This window comes from Leptinotarsa decemlineata, unplaced genomic scaffold, assembly GCF_025532065.1.
Source record: "Leptinotarsa decemlineata unplaced genomic scaffold, Ldec_3_MD MMD2_tig00027589_RagTag, whole genome shotgun sequence".
Taxonomy (NCBI): domain Eukaryota; kingdom Metazoa; phylum Arthropoda; class Insecta; order Coleoptera; family Chrysomelidae; genus Leptinotarsa; species Leptinotarsa decemlineata.
This window is the reverse complement of record NW_027412722.1, coordinates 63,968-82,019: the sequence shown is the minus strand read 5'-3', so window position 1 is coordinate 82,019 and position 18,052 is coordinate 63,968. Positions and strand designations below refer to the sequence as shown.

Sequence of the window (18,052 nt, the reverse complement as noted above, 5' to 3'; positions counted from 1 at the left end):
CTTCATTCAGTTCTTGCGTTAATATAATATTGTAAGTAGAATTGTACTCGGTAGCTTCATCAATGCAGAATATAATTTGTACTAGAGAAAGGATAACCATGCCAACTGCCGGAGGGTAACACGATGCATTTTGAGGGTTTTTACAATACGCCAAACTAGTTCGTGACACCCCGGAAACAAATGCTAACTTTCTTGTGCTCAGAGTATGGTCACAGTATACAAAATACTGTGGTATGGTCAAGCTCAACATGGCCCAGAATTGCCACTTGTGTCATCTCATTTGTTACTGGTGATTCGATTTGCCGTTTTTTATTTGCTATAGATCCAGTTGTGCGAAATTTTGCAATTAAAATGGAAAACATACTGTCGCGACATATTCTTCCCATGTTGTTGATTGAACAGTTCAGCGGCTCTCGCAGCACAACGTCTATTTCCATAGTACAATTCAATTAACTCGACCGTCTCTGCAGTTGTGTAAACCATTGTTTCTTTAGCAACACTTTATGATACTCACTACTAATAATAATGTAGATACCACTTTCAACATAAAAATTAGAAATAGAAACAGCATTTTTAACCATTTCTCAATTGTAATAGTCCTCTTATCAGAGAAGAACTAAAAAATTAACAAAAAAGTGTAAGAAACAAATGAAAGAGTTATAAATACATTCCAACTGAGCAGTGGCGTACAACAATTTGTTGCTATTAACAATATTTATAAAAAGTTAATAATCGGAAAGAACTCTTTTAAATACGTCCAAATTTGAAAATGTACACCATTGTTTAGAGAATTACAAGAACTTTCAAACGATGTGCGTCTCGTCCCCTATTCCCTATTAAAATTCCTAGGGTTGTTCACTCCTCTACTCCGGGGTTGAAGTGACGTCGCTGTAAATGAGGAAAAAACTGTCCTCCTCTCAATAAAAATCGACCTCTCTGAGCGTTTTTTCGGATTTGCAAGATTAGTACCCAAAACCTCCATGTCAAGTTTTCGATGGCCCACCCTGTATAAGCTTTCCACCGTCAACGGAAACAAAAAAATATTCAGAAAATTACCTTTGCTGGTTAATTCCTTGACTATGGGTCATAGCGTATTATTCAAGTTGTTGGTGTTAGATATTCTATTTTGATAAAACAAAGTCTTTTTATTTTCTACAAGACAGCGATGTTTGTATTTTGTTTTTGTATTTGACTTGTAGATGGCATTCAATTCAGAAAATTGTTTCGATATCCTGTAAAAATTTTTCAAATCAGAGCTTGACATTAATTCTAACTTCTGAATTTTCACATATATACAACATGATAATAATAAAAAAACATTAGTCCTTGATAAATTTTGTTTATTATTTGATATAACTACTGGTTAGTTATATAATACCATAGCATGAGTTCTCTGTTTCAATTCAGTCATATCAAAGTGTCTCTTCTCAAGTAGTCTCGTTTGATGATAATTTCTCTGTGGAAAGAAATAAGGTTGTTTTCTTCGATTACAAAAATACCTTCTTTGTGATAAGTTGATGCATCATAACTGAATCTTCAGAAAACTACTACTTTACAAAAATCTAATAAAATATTAGTTCCAAAACTGGAACAATAAATTTTAATTAAAATAATTTCTCGGTATCTATTAGCCTAGTTATACTAAGATAAGATAAAATATCAAACTGAGAAACTTATGTTTACATTTATTTACATACAAATACAAATTTTTTTTTGAAATACAAAATACCCTGATTAGTATTTTGGATTGATTTTGCCCATCATCGCATTCATTTCATGAATTACACTAAGTAGTACCATAAATATGAAATATATGTTTAACATAGTTTACCGGCACATTGCTGATTTGATTTATTAGTTATGTCAATCAGAAGTAGCATTATATGTAATAATTGCATTCATAGTTATACACTCATATGAGTAAAATTATCAACGCAGTAATACATGATGAACAATCAAATAGGTATATCAATTCAATCTGTCTGAAATTATTCCCCCGAAATTTCTAGAAGTTGATCACATCTTTCTGATTTTACAAATTCTGTATTACACAAAAAAATATTCATTTGAAGCTACTCACGTTTTTTCCAATAACGTTTTTGAGATACTTCCTAAAATTGATATTTGTTTTTCTGAAATTCTTATAAGAAGTCAATAATGAATGATATTGAAGACAATTATTGTACAAAATTATACCTACATTATCAGCAAGAATTATTAAATAGATCAATTAATGGATTCATTTATATTTGTAGTCAGAAAATAATTGATATGTGAAGAAGTACTAGAAATTAAAATATAACTTCAACATGTTATATTATTTTAGTTTCCAATCCAGTTCCAGTTATACAAAATTCATTCAGAATAATATTTAAAATCAGAAAGTTAATTCCGGGTGGTGTATTGATGATAACAAAGAAACATATTAGGTGATTAAAAATATCATGTATATCTTTTTCATCCATATAAATAGATATGTCCACTTACTGATGAATTAAATATATATTTATAAATCACAAGCATTCAAGTTTATGAAATCAACATTCTTCATTTTTGTATACTGCCTACATATAAAGTGAACGGTTTTCAATATCAATTTTTAAAAATTTTGCGATTTAAAAAAAATTCTCTCCATTGGCCCCCTAAATTTTCTTAGGATACTTAATTGTTCATTTTTCTACGTCTGTCTACGGCCGATACACTTTCTGCCTGAAATCCATTTGAAAGCTCAAATTCAATGCCACGTCTTTTACATATTTGCTGTTAGTTCGATAAATTTAAAGATCGGAATGTAGTAATTGATCGTTATGAGGTTTTTTCAGTGTGAAAGATTTGAATATTTGATTTTAAATTCTCCTATTCTTGAGAAGTGATAAAAATATCTCAAACAGTATTGAGATATTCGTTGCCTATTGAGAAATGAAGAATGTTGATATTTTGAATCATTTCCATTCAAATTTTTCGTTTGAACACTGCAGAAAAACGTAAAAATTACGATTTTGTCTGAATCACCGGTGCTGGTATTCTAGACAAATTATTTTCAGGTCTTGAATCTTTTCTGGGACTTCGGAAAGACATCCGGTCTTGAGTGGTTCTAGCGAATTGCGGTCCTCTATAATCTTCCTCGTCATTTAGCATGTTTAAGCTACCATATTTTTTCAGTAGAGCTTGTAATTCTATTGCTATCATTTCATCGTCGTTAGTTTTCTGTACAGCTTGCAGAACGTCTTGCTTCAGCTTACCTTTGGTGGGAGAAGTGTTTGCAGACGAAGGACGTCTGTCTACTGCCGAAACACTTCTTCTGCCTGAAAACAATTTGAGAGCTTATATTCACTGTCACGAGAAAATGTTCTTTTCCATTGTTATCGTTATGATTGCACTGACCCGTTACTTGATGAAAATTTAAACACTATCCATGTCAATAATTGAACAATTTAATCATTTTTTTTATTCTAGATGCGTTAGCAAAAATTGTTTGATCATTATCATAGATAGTGTTACTGTTAAATCGATAATTTCAAAAGATCGGAATGTAATAATTGATCTTTATAGAATTGTAATGTATTGAGATGAAAATGGTGGAATCCACTCCGTATATGCCATGATTTCTTAATGATATATCTCGAAACGACGATTATTACCATACGAGTTAACTAGCTTTCTACGCTCGTGTGATATAAACTTAATTGCAATTGAATATAGACGAAGGTTACAGATTAACTTTTTTCTGAAATAAAAATACCTTAAATAGTCCATATACAGAGATATCTACCTGCCTAAGAACTTAGGCAACTGTATTTCAAGCGGAAATTTACGCTATTAAATTGTATGCAGAGAGTTTGGAAGAATATAAATAAAAATATTCTCCGACATTCAAGCGGCGTTGGCAACTCTTGGCTCCTACTGAGCAATGTCTAAATTGGTAGCAAAATGCCAAAAACGACTCTCCTCAATAGGAAGGCTGAACAGATTGTCTCTGCATGAGTCTCTTGCAAAGGAGGGTGCTGCAAGCGGCTTCATTGGACCAAAATCTATCATTGGCATCGCTTTGGGCTTTGCCAAACAAACACTGAACACCTGGATGGCAAGAAGATTTATGGACTTCTGGCAGATTCTTCCAAGATTGGGTCACTCCAAGGCATTTATTCACCCTTCGAAGCTTGATTTCAAACCGTTGTTGGACTACAGTAGGGATGAACTACGATGTCTAACATGCCTTCTTACAGGTCACTGTCCTTTGAATCATCATATGCAGATACTCGGACTTTCGGAAGACACTGTGTGTCGTCTCTGTTTGGAAAATTATGAAACAGCAGAGCACATGCTTTGTGCTTGCCTCACTGGGGACCGAATCAGGTTTTTAGAGTTCGGCATAGCCGTACTCTTACCATTCGACCTGAAAGTCCACACACCATACAAACTAATCGGCTTCGTTAAGAAGCTGGATCTATTCGGTCGAGTGTGAATAGGTGTCAGCCACAATAAACCCTTGCGGGTTACGATGGAGGGTTGAATAGACCCATCACTCACTCTGAACCTAACCTAACCATATAAAATCAATCATCGGAACTGGAAACAACAAATACAATCAAAGATCTATAGGAATCACTCTTGACCCAAAAATGTCATTCAAACCCCATATTGCAAATGTTACTTCTAGAGTAGATTGCTGGAGCCGTTATTACGTGGTAGGAAATCATAATGAAAAGAGAAATGATAATTTCTATAAAAGTGGTAAAAAACATGGAAATTTTCATTTCTCTATTCCCTACTTCTAGAGCATCAAAAATGTTCACTGTTAGATTTGTGAAGGAAATATCCCTCTCTTCCTAAAAAAATCACATATTGTACAATTGTTAGATAAATGATCGAATATAATTCCACAATTTGGTGCCTTCATATAATGTGGATATCGGTATGCTTCAAAGTGTCTAAAACAAGTTTTTAAGGTACTCTGCATATAAACTTGGATATCATATTGATGAAAATGAATACTCTGGCCCATAGAAGATTATAATACTTCTATATGAACACTGCATTATACAGAAGATACTTTTCTCTACTCAGTTTGAATGAATTATGTGTATTTTCTATAATGTTATCCAATTTGGCACTGAAGAGCCTAAGGGCAAGTGTCTTAAGGCGAAACATCGATGTTTACCAGTGAGGATGACAGTGTTCCATGTAAGTGCAATTTGTTACCATTCATTCAAAGTAGAACTCATGTGAATGATATCTGATTTTTATCACAGAACGAATGTTTGAAATACAAACTGAGTAGGGAAAAGTATCTTCTGTATAATTCAGTGTTCATATAGAAGTATTTGTTTCGAAAGAATTTTTTTCTTTCGTGTAATTCAATGTTTATATGAAAATAGCTGTTTCAGGAGGACTTTCTTTCAGTTTGTGTCTGAAAGTTACTTCTTTGCATGATCTACACATTCATTTATAGAGTTACTTATTTTCAAATTGATTACTTCCTTCCTTTATTTGGAAGATTCCCTCATCCTTTTTTTTGTATCAAGATGGAGTAGTAGAAAGCCAAAAACTTTCTTTCCTAAAAATTAATCACTTCTGAAAATATAACCCCTTCAATTCAAATAAGATTCCTCTTGGCTGGGTTTAAATCAAACAGGTGAATGAATGTCATTACGATGTCATCGATGACATAAGCAGATCAAGCTTATTCTGTGACATTAAAAAATCGTAATTCATGAATGAATTGTGTGTATTTTCTATAATGTTATCCAATTTGGTACTGAAGAGCCTTGGGGCAATGTCTTAAGGCGAAACATCGGTATATACCAGTGAGGATGACAGTGTCCTATGTAAGTGCAATTTGTTACCATTCATTTTAAGTAGAACTCATGTGAATGATATCTGATTTTTATTCCACAACGAATGTTTGAAATACAATTTGAGTAGAGAAAGGTATCTTCTGTATAATTCAGTGTTCATATAGAAGTATTTGTTTCGAAAGATTCTTTTCTTTCGTGTAATTCAATGTTTATATGAAAGTAGCTGTTTCAGGAGGAGTTTCTTTCAGTTTGTGCCTGAAAGTTACTTCTTTGCATGATCTACACATCCATGTATAGAGTTACTTATTTTCAAATTGATTACTTCCTTCCTTTCTTTGGAAGCTTCCCTCATCCTTTTTTTTGTATCAAGATGGAGTAGTAGAAAGCCAAAAACTTTCTTTCCTAAAAATTAATCACTCCTGAAAATATAACCCCTTCAATTCAAATAAGATTCCTCTTGGCTGGGTTTAAATCAAACAGGTGAATGAATGTCATTACGATGTCATCGATGACATAAGCAGATCAAGCTTATTCCGTGACATTAAAAAATCGTAATTCATGGATGAATTGTGTGTATTTTCTATAATGTTATCCAATTTGGTACTGAAGAGCCTTGGGGCAAGTGTCTTAAGGCGACACATAGATGTATACCAGTGAGGATGACAGTGTTCCATGTAAGTGCAATTTGTTACCATTCATTCAAAGTAGAACTCATGTGAATGATATCTGATTTTTATCACACAACGAATGTTTGAAATACAAACTGAGTGAAGAAAAGTATCTTCTCTATAATTCAGTGTTCATATAGAAGTATTTAACAATGAGATTGGAACCTTTGGTTCCTGAGGATGCTAACTTTGTTGGCGAAACGCGCGTCGGAGTGCAAAAATATCAGTTTGGTGTTAGGGCAATTGATCTCGAAAAAGTTATAGAAGTATTTGTTTCGAAAGAATTTTTTTCTTTCGTGTAATTCAATGTTTATATGAAAGTAGCTGTTTCAGGAGGAGTTTCTTTCAGTTTGTGTCTGAAAGTTACTTGTTTGCATGATCTACACATCCATGTATAGAGTTACTTATTTTCAAATTGATTACTTCCTTCCTTTCTTTGGAAGCTTCCCTCATCCTTTTTTTTGTATCAAGATGGAGTAGTAGAAAGCCAAAAACTTTCTTTCCTAAAAATTAATCACTCCTGAAAATATAACCCCTTCAATTCAAATAAGATTCCTCTTGGCTGGGTTTAAATCAAACAGGTGAATGAATGTCATTACGATGTCATCGATGACATAAGCAGATCAAGCTTATTCCGTGACATTAAAAAATCGTAATTCATGGATGAATTGTGTGTATTTTCTATAATGTTATCCAATTTGGTACTGAAGAGCCTTGGGGCAAGTGTCTTAAGGCGACACATAGATGTATACCAGTGAGGATGACAGTGTTCCATGTAAGTGCAATTTGTTACCATTCATTCAAAGTAGAACTCATGTGAATGATATCTGATTTTTATCACACAACGAATGTTTGAAATACAAACTGAGTGAAGAAAAGTATCTTCTCTATAATTCAGTGTTCATATAGAAGTATTTAACAATGAGATTGGAACCTTTGGTTCCTGAGGATGCTAACTTTGTTGGCGAAACGCGCGTCGGAGTGCAAAAATATCAGTTTGGTGTTAGGGCAATTGATCTCGAAAAAGTTATAGAAGTATTTGTTTCGAAAGAATTTTTTTCTTTCGTGTAATTCAATGTTTATATGAAAGTAGCTGTTTCAGGAGGAGTTTCTTTCAGTTTGTGTCTGAAAGTTACTTGTTTGCATGATCTACACATCTATGTATAGTTACTTATTTTCAAATTGATTACTACCTTCCTTTCTTTGCAAGATTCCCTCATCCTTTTTTTTTGTATCAAGATGGAGTAGTAGAAAGCCTAAAACTTTCTTTCCCAAAAATACCCTTTCATCATATCAACTATGGCCTGACTGAGTCTATAGGTAGAATTTTGAGACTTGCAAACACTTACAATGTGGATTTACAATTTTTTAATTCTTCTATGAAATCATTTAAAAAGATTGTAATCGATTGGGTTATTTTTGCCTTTTTTTAAAATTTTTTTCTTTCATCTAGCTGATAGTTATAGTACATATGTGTGAATCATTTTGTGAAAATAAGCAATGCCGTAAATAAATAAGTAAGTAATGAATAAATAAATAAATGATCAGTATGTGGGGGTAGCCGAACTTTGTTCTGGCGAGCGGGAATGGAACTTAACATTATTAATCCTATCATGATTTCAACAGAGATAGTTTACAGAAATAAAAAATCAATACTCTCATAAAAATGAAGATATGAAAACCAAGCAATTTAGGTAAATATGTAGCAAGTTCTGAAACTATTTGATCAATATAACAATTTTTTTTCAATTCGCTCTGATCCCTGCTTCGATTTAATTTAAAGCACTAGAATATATATTTTAGTGCTACAAGACTAATCAACGAAATTCCAAACGATATATGAAAAATTTCCGAAAAATGTAACATAAAAACATGATAACTTTTCTGAAAAATCTAAACATATACATTTATACTACATAAGATACCTACGAGTATTTGTAATGTATTTTCTATATGGTGCTACCACTGTGTGTACTAACGTCAGTAAGCCCTTAATGTAGTCTACATTTACAAAACAAAATATTCTTCGTTTCAAACAGATTGAAATATTTTTAATCTTTAATGAAAATATCCAAAACTGGCGTCATAAAAAAAAAACGGAAGAGCTCAAAAGGGAATGCGGAATTTCTTAAAAGTGGTTGCCTATAATTTTTCTATTCGAAACAATTCAGGACAAATCCCGCTCTGACAAAAATGAAAAATTATGTTCAGCAGAAAATGAAAATTATGTTCAGCAGAAAATGTTTTCACAAGAATTTTTGTTTCAAAAGAATCTTCATCACGTACATCAATGTCATTACGTACTGTTATCGATGACATGGGTCGTAATTCAATGGATTTATTGAGTGTTTTATCTTGGAATGTTATCTATATTTGGTGCTGAAGAGACAATAAGGCAAGTTTCCTACTCCGAAACATCGGATATAGAAGATGTCAGTGCTCCGTGTAAGTGAAATTTTACCTCGTTTATTTACTATATTGTGTAGGAATCCTGTGAATGATATCTGATTCAATTCCATAACGAGTGTTTGGAGTACAAACTGAATAGGAAAATGTGTTTTTTGTATAATTCAATGTTCATATAAAAGTAGTTGTTTCGAATATATTTTTTCTTTCATGCAAATCAATGTTTAAATGGAAGTAGCTGTTTCGAGAAGGTTTTTTCAGTTTGTGTCTGAAAGTTCCTTCGTTGCATGATCTACACATCTTTGTGAAGATTTCATTTTGAAATTAATTGCTTTCTTTCTTTCTCTAGGAGATTCCCACATTTTTTTGTATAAAGATGGAGAAGTAGAAAGCCGAAACCCTTCTTTCTCAAAAATTGGTCTTTCCTAAAAATATACCCCTCTCAATTTAAATCAAATTCCACTACTTCAAAAATAACGATCTAAAGGGCATAGGTTCGTTTTAGTTACTAAGAAACACACATACCTATTTTATAGAAGTATAGGCAAGAAGTATAACCTAACTTAACTTAACCTAACCTAACCTATGCCGGTGACAGTAAAAGCTATTACTTCAATGCCACCGGCACTGAAGTAGACCGTATCCATGGTGATGATGATTTTAATTTGATGGAAAAAACACATCAATGTTTGTACTAAAAAAATTAAATTCACAATAATTGTTACTGGAGACTGCAATACACGTTTTTTTTGCATTACCTAAAAACGTGCAGATCATTTTCCAAAACGTGATCAGATCCGAAAGTTTATGTATCACATTATTTACGATCTGAGTGCCTTACCTGTAGAGTTTTCTGGCAAAAGGCGATACAAAGGTATCTGGGGCGAGGCTGGCTCTCGTATTTCTGGGGCGACCACTCCAGGTACTGATTTTCGAATCAGGCTTCTTCATCTGAGACATCGCTTTCTTAGCCATATTCTGGACTTCTTTGTTTCGTTCTGCACTGTTGGTACGACTAGATGGCTTTTTTCGGGCGTGGAGTGCCTCTTTTGATTTAAGGAACGACTTTTCTTTTTGTATCCTGTTGGAAGAGTCTGGTGATATGGTTGGAGATTCGAAGAGTTTTTCCATAGATTGGTGGTTCATTTCTGGCTTTGGTTTTCCATCACACTCATAAATTCTTTGTGAAAACTGAGTTTTTCTCAATCCAAATTCGTTGAGATCATCCTCTGTGTATACTTGATGCTCTGGGATGAGAAATAAACATATAAGATGAGAATTTTGAAAATTGAAAGTTTGTTTATTTGTATGAAACCATTGAAGTAAAAAGTTGCAAAGAAGGAGTTGAAGTTGATTATTTTTTTAAGGACAGAACACAAGCACTACAGGAAAATACTTGCGATTCACGTTGAATTTAAATCGATTCAATTTATTTTCAGTGTTTACTATGTAAATCATTCATAATATCTTACTTAAGACAGTATTTCATACTGCTCTTACTCCATTGTCAGGAGGTGTTTTTGGTTTGAAATGGTTATCGATTGTTTGAAGTTGTTGATGATGTTTCTCGATGGAAGTCCTAACTTCCATTGTTTAAAAAGTGTGTTGACAGCAGGGCCGTAGCGAAAAGAAAGACAAGGGGGGGAGGGAATCCCAATTTTCCCAACCCCACCAGCACTTTGCCTGCAGAAGTTTTAAGAACTTGGAAAGATATCGTGATTTTGATCAACGAAATAAGAAGGATGATAATGAAAATTCTAAAGGTACTAATTATTTGAATATGTTATTTGGTTTTTGAAAATGGAGGTCGAGTCAGAAGAACAGATAAATTTGGCACAAAAAGGATTTGGAAAAGGACACGAGCACAACAAATATCATGCCAGTAAGGATGAATATTTTCTAAAGCAAGGTGAGCCCGAATTATACACAGCAGCTGCTTTGTACGTAGCTAATCCCAAAGATTATCTAAAAGATAAAGGAAATAATTGTTTATTCAGCGATTTGAATTCACATGCAAAGAAGGATTGTTTGAAAGCTCAAAGTGTTTCAATTGATGAAAGAAAATGTAGAATAATGAAAAAACGTGGATTTTTTTCTTGTTTAAAATTGAATCACGTTAGTAAGAATTGTGGAGCTGTAATTATGTGTTTGATATGTTCAAAGAAACATTCTCCCATGGTGGGAGCGAATAGTCAGAATTATAAAGGAACTATTGCGTCGTAATTTGGGAAAATTATTTATAAATTATGAAGAACTCATGAAAATCAAGACGGAGAAAACAATAGCATTTATAATGAAAATGTAACACAGCAAGGAGAAGATAAAGAGGGAGCAAATGAATATGAAAGAAGACACCAAGATACGACGGCTTCATCACAAGTCATAACAAGATCTGGAAGAAGAGTGCAGATACCGAAGCGTTTTGGGTTGGAATAATTTTGCAATTAGATTGCAAAATGGGAGAGAATGTTGGAATTGTTTATGATATTATTTTGATGTTACTATTTTCTTTCCCTATATGAATAATTTTGTTTTCTGATTTGTTTTGTAACTATTGTATCCAGTTGTTTAGTTGTTCAAATATTAATAAAACGTATTACAAGAAAAGTCAAAGTTTGTTTCAAAACTGATAAAATTTCAAGAATCCATCCCATTTACAACACCCGATAGCTCACACCATTGTCCACAACACAAAGTGGCAGGTCTGAACATTCTAGTCATAGACTCATAGAGATCTTCAATCAACTTTTTTCATTCAAAGTAGTTATCGAGCAGGTTTTCAGAATGTTAGGACTCACCTGTATCTTCCGCATCCTCAGCAGAGTTCTGACTATAAAGGGATGATCGTTGTTTACTCTTATCGTGAATTATGCCCAAACTTCGATATCCTTCATCGGAAACTTCTGATGTGGTATCGCTGTGGTCGGTATCGTTTACATGTAGACTAACTTCAGATTTCAACACCTATAAAATAAAAACATGTTTCATGAATATTCTCTCCAATTCCCCACCGAAGATTCTGAATGGTTTACCGTTTCGAATGGAACTCAAGAGAGATTGAGAAAAGCTTGAACGTCTTTTGTTTCAACATCATTTTGGATATCAAGTTTTTGAACTAACATAGGATAAGCTCTCTTGTGAAGTGAATCAGAGAAAAAGTTGTACCCGTTGCAGTTATGAAACTTCTTGGTGCAGGTAGGGACATTCTGATAACACCGATATTATTGGATTTTTGATTGAAATCCTACCGATTTTTTATGTTCTACGACGTCTACATTTGCTCTTAGGCAATATTGTGAGTGTCTTTCATATTGCGGAAGTATTAAAATAAACCATGTGGTACTCCATAACACTCATGTACAGATGCACTACTTCAAGCCATTGTTGAAACAAAAATGGTTTTTATAAAGAACTTGAAAGATATGTTTTTTAAAACTATTTTGATAGTAACAGTATTGATTTTTCTTGTGAAAAGTATAAAATTGTTCTGAAATATTTTTATACAGCAAAGTGAAAGTGTTGAAGTTACTACCCTGCAATGGGGTTAGAATACCCTTACTGGAGGGGGAGTCTTCCGTGGAGGTAAAAACCCCTAATGACGCCCTAATGAGTGTAACTGCACCTCAGAGTCACTGACGGTAAGATACTGAAGTAATCAAAGAACTCAACCCCGAGTATTAACGTCTATCAAAAGACACTAACTGCCCTTCCTCTAACATCAGATCAAGAGCAAAAGTTTTTGCCAGTTCTATGATCTTTTATCCTGTCTTCAAACCTAGGAGGCTAGGTGGTACAGCAAGGAAAGTACTTATCGCCTTCTCAAGAGCAGGATTTATTATGAATCTGCCTTGCACCAAAGTATTTATCAGCAGAAGTAGACTCTGTGACAGGAAAGGAAACAAACTCTCCCTGAACAGGTCAGCAAAGGCTTAAGCTAAAACCAAACTAAGAAAGCTGACCAATAGATGCCCTCAGATTGGAAGGGTGCTGCGGACGTTTAGGTGAGAATATTGCACTTTGAACATCTAACAACCTCAATGTCGGCCAATCAACTGAAATCTCTTCACTACACCATAATGGCTGCTAGACAGGATGTACCAGAAGATGGTTATTGAAAAATATTGGACTCATATAAAGTACACCAGTATACATTGTTGGTCATCAGAAAATCTCTAGCGAGTAGTATATAATCATGTCGCTGGGTTGAAAATGTATGTTTCACATTACTGTGAGTATTTCTATATTTCTAAACCCATTTCTACTTTCTCAGATCACCACAGAGTGTTTCAACGTAAATGGTTCAAGTATATTTGTAATTTATTAATGAGAACATTTGTGTCGTTATACCATCACATGGAGTGGGACAGATCATAGAAGTGATTCATCGTCTTTTACATGAACAAACCGTGGTATAGGTGCAAGAATTTATATTTATACCACCAGTCACTCTGTTTTCTAGATAGGACTTCATTTATTTCGAAGCAACTCCTCTCACGCTATATCTTTCTTATTTCCGCAGTAAGAGATTATAATCACTTTTGCAATGGATTGCGGAACATCTTCAACAAATGATGAATATTTTCACAAAAATGAACCTTTCCACAATTTCCACACTGTTATATTTTCTGCATCTTAAAGAGCGACCCATTTCCCTATTCGAATCTTTCTCAACTTTTCCGAGTCTTGAACTTCTTCACGTTACCATAAATATCATGCCCCTCTATTGCATCCTCACCAATTTCCACCATTTGATAATAATAATATGCTTTCTAATCATAAGACATAATCTTGTAGATAAAGCTTGGTTAGTAAATACTTAAAAAAATGCAAAACATACCAAATGAAAATAAAAATAAAAATGTCGCATGAATACAAACTATGTTAAAATGGAGGATATAAAAGATATGCATATATAAAAGAGTAAAAGTCAAGTTTATAAAAGAGTAGACATAAAAAGTAACAACTTAGGCGCTCCCTAATTAAGGGAGATATAAAATTTGAGTATGTCAGCTATCGTAGTAAGCTATCGTTAAAATATTCATCCAAAGTATACTAGTGTCTATCAGTGTCTGCTGTTTCGGGTGTTATAATGGAAAGAGGATGCAGCAAAATTTAATATATGCTCATTTATTAAACACACAAATTCCAGTATAAATAATGCAGTTATCGTTAGAATATTATTTTTTTTGAAGAAGGTTCTACAGGAGCCTCTTGGTTTAAGGTTTCCTATATACCTTATTGCCCTTTTCTGTGAAATGAGTAGACTTTTAAATAAAGTTGGACTGCATGCTTCCCGAAATGGTAGCGTAAGTGAGAATCTATAAGTGCATAGTACGCCATTTTGCAGTGCTGAACCCCAATTCTTTATAAATCACTTTAACCTCATAACAGCCAGAGGAGACTTTGCTAGTGAGTTGTTTAACATGATCTACAAATTTTAAATTCTGGTCAATGAACACTTCTGAAAATTTAGTGTGTTTTTAGATTCCAGTGATTTGTCCTCCAAAAAAAAGTTCGTTGATCGAGTATATAAATGATATTAAATTTGTTTCAGTTAATTCAAAAGATGAAATGTTTGAATTACACCAATCTTCAGCTTTTTTCAAGTCGGCAGAGATTATTTTGACACAAGTGTTTTAAGACTTCCAAAGTATGGTAGTGTCATCTGCAAATGAGGTGAACTTCCCAGAAATAATAAGCTTGGTGAGGTCATTGATATATAATAAGAAAATAATGGGACCTAACACAGAACCTTGAGGAACTCCAGGATTAATTTCCCCCTTTTTTTTGTTAAAGTTGAGTTGTTTTGATCATTTGTCTCCGTCCCTTTGAGTAGGAATCGAATCTATTGAGAGTTACTGCTCTGCATCCATAACGTTGCAGCTTTCTCAGCAGTATTTTGTGATCAACGCAGTCAAATGCCTTCGACATGTTACAAAATACTGCGGCAGTCTTTTCACACGACATTTATTTCAGAATAAACATTATTCAGAATGAAAAAATAGCATCGTGCTTATTTTTATTATTCTGGAAGCCGAATTGATTTTCACTGATGATGTTATACTTATTTATGAATCCAAGTAGTCGTTTTTAACTAGTTTTTCAATGATTTTTGCGATGGTTGGTATGAGAGATATAGGGCGGATATTCAGGTGGATCAGGTGGATCATCAGAATCTCCGCCTTTATGCGGAATGACCACAGAGTTTTTAGAAAAAAGGGGAATATGCTTGTTTGGAAGGATAAATTTATCAGTGAAACCAGTATATTTAGGGCACTAGGAGGAAGGTTTTGTATTATTTTGATCGAAATGTTATCGTATCCTGCAGTATTTTTGTTTTTAATATCCATCATGATTTCAATTAATTTATTAATGTTGGTGTCATACAGAGACAGGTTCTCATCCACGCCAAAATTTTTCAGGATGCACTAATGGATCATATGGGCTAGCAATATTCTTACTCATATTTTCTGCAGTAGAGCAGTAAAATTCAATTATAGTATCAGGACAGAGTAATGTTACATTTTCGTCTTTTTTCATGACAAAAGGAATATGTTGAAATATTTTTTAGAAACGTTTTCAAACAACAAATGGAATATACATGTGTCCAATATTATTGATACCATTGATATGGTCCATGGTATGTGGTATTTTGGTTCGAAAATATTTATTAAATCAATATTTTTTCAGTACTGATTTATTTAACCTGACTCACCTTCGAATCCACTGGAATGTGTATGGAACTAACAACGTTTTTAGGCTTTGCAGCCATCACCGGCAACGACTGCGGGCCATAGTTCTTGTGTTGGGGACTCCGACTGGTAGAGAGTTTCGTGCTAAGATTCGAAGTATAATTAGGAGTAGGACTTTCTGGACCGGATCTGGGGGGAGCAAGTGCCATCCTGGAAAAATTCGGACTGAGAGGCCTCCTGGATGGCGAACGAGACCTCGAACGGTTGAGGGCATTCATCGGTGGACTAAGAGATTGTGGGCCGTTCAGGGCGCCGTTGACATGGGGGGTATGTTCTGGGTATTGTGCCGGTGTTCTGTAAAAACAATCATAATCAGAGGATGATGCAATAAATTTATTAGAAATCGTTTCTTAGAAATTGATTAGGGAAAATATCTACTTGTGTGAATGCCATGAAAATACTTCTTTGTTTGCATGATGAAAAACTGCTTGCGAGAGATTATTTTTTATCGTTCATTGCACTTACAGGACACAGGAAAAGATTCTGATTTTCACCGTTTAAAATATTAGTAGATTTGAGAAGATATTACTTCACACGGCATTTCCATTATTGTGATTTTTTAAAAAGTTATAGGATTTGATTTTGAAAACTACACAAAAAATTTGAAAAAAATTGATGAAATCTTTATTGGATGATCGATAGAACGATCAATATAATTCAATGTTGCAAGGTCAAATTTTGGCACACTCCCTCTAACATATCGACCGGTATTTCACGTATAAATGCTTCAATATTGGCTTTCAGAGCGTCAGTCGTTGCTGGTTTATCCCTGTAGATATGAGCCTTAACATGACCCCACAAGAAATAATCCAAAAGCGTTAAATCACACGATCTAGGCGCCAATTGAGTGGCCTGAAACGTGAGATAAACTGTTCACCGAAGGCGGCTGTTAATTGGGCCATTGTTTCGCGTGCCGTGTGGCATTGGTACCGTCTTGTTGAAACCACGTGTCAGGCATCTCTAATTCTTCCATTTGGCTACAAAAAGTCGTCAATCATCTCGCCATTCACAGTAACGTTCCGGTCATTGTCGTCTTTGAAAAAGTACGGCCCGATGATGCCACTGACCCATAATCCACACCAAACAGTGACTTTTTCGGGATGCATCGGTAGCTCTTGCAATGCTTGTGGCTGGTCTCCACGGCAATTTTGCTTGTTAATGTATCCATTCAACCAGAAATGAGCCTCGTCGCTGAACACAATTTTTCGATGAAAATGTGGATCTTCCTCCAACTTTGCCAGCGCCCATTCCAGACGTTGTGGGAGGTCGTGTGGCTTCATTCTTGCACCAGCTGTATCTTATAAGGTTTTACACCCAAAACATTTGCAATAATTTCAATTTAATTTCAAATTTGTGTGATATCAATTATGATTCCTTAGAATATATTGTTGACACTGTATCTCAGTATTTTATGGAGAATTCTTAATTTTCTGGTATAGTTTTTTTTTCTATTTTATTTTATTATATTATAATATTCATTCATTTTCTCAAATTGTAACTTTGTAATTATAAGGATCGATAAGATTTTTTTAACATACTTAGTTAACCCTGTAAATGGTTTTTCAACTGTTGGGTAAAAAATGCTATTATTATTATTATATTATAAGAGAATACTCGCTGGAAAGAAATTCAGCGCCAATGAAGAGGTGATCGTCGAAACTGAGGCCTGTTTTGAGATTAAAGACAAATCGTTCTATAAAAATGGTATCAAAAAATTATATTACCGCTAGAATTGTTGTGTCGCCTGGTTGGCAACTATATTAAATAATACAATAAAATTCTATAACAAAAAAACTCTATGTTATCCGACGAGTTTTTTAGCCCAACTGTTATGTCATAAATGTTCAATCGGTCATATTACCTGTCATAGTATACATGTGATCCATGTAGATCTGCTGCTCCAGGCTTATTCACGAGTTTGGCGCTTTGGGTCGTCCTATGCTGACTTCGACATCTGCAAGGATCATGTTTGTCTAAGTAATGGGCTAGGGTATCCCAGCCTCCGCCTACTCGCACCATAACGTGATTTCGTAGAATCTGAATTTGTAAAATAAGGTTTCAATTCATTACCTCGACAAAATTTTTATAAATTGAAAAAAAAATACCATCAACAGGCGGTCATATTCCATTCAAGCACCGCACCGGTCACTATTGCAAATGTTAATGTGACTGTTTAATTCAAGTTGAGATCAAGGTTGTCTTTAACATATAATAATAATTACGACAAAATGGTTTGGACTTTCACGGCTGAGGTTTTCAGTGTCATTGCTTTTCGAGTTTGAAAGCCGTGGATTTTTGAAATTTCTTCCTGACGTTTTGCTGGTGCGAGTGGCTAGCTTCATCAGAGGTTTAACCATCATGGCTTGACGTCCGGTGACTACCTTTTAGGCTTCGTAAAGCGTATTTATGCTTTGTCAGGTAATCCGTT

At 34.2% G+C, this 18,052-nt stretch overlaps 1 protein-coding gene across 1 annotated transcript; it reads right to left on the bottom strand.

Annotated features, from left to right (window-relative positions):
• Positions 1-1,323: 1,323 nt before the first annotated feature.
• On the bottom strand, positions 1,324-17,681 carry LOC141486988 (GAS2-like protein pickled eggs). The gene is made up of 4 exons (XM_074185593.1): positions 17,486-17,681; positions 15,588-15,918; positions 11,671-11,836; positions 1,324-10,119 (listed from the first exon to the last, which is right to left on the bottom strand). The coding sequence occupies exons 1-4, from the start codon at positions 17,641-17,643 to the stop codon at positions 9,710-9,712; spliced, it is 1,065 nt and encodes a 354-aa protein (XP_074041694.1). The 5' UTR covers positions 17,644-17,681; the 3' UTR covers positions 1,324-9,709.
• Positions 17,682-18,052: the final 371 nt, after the last annotated feature.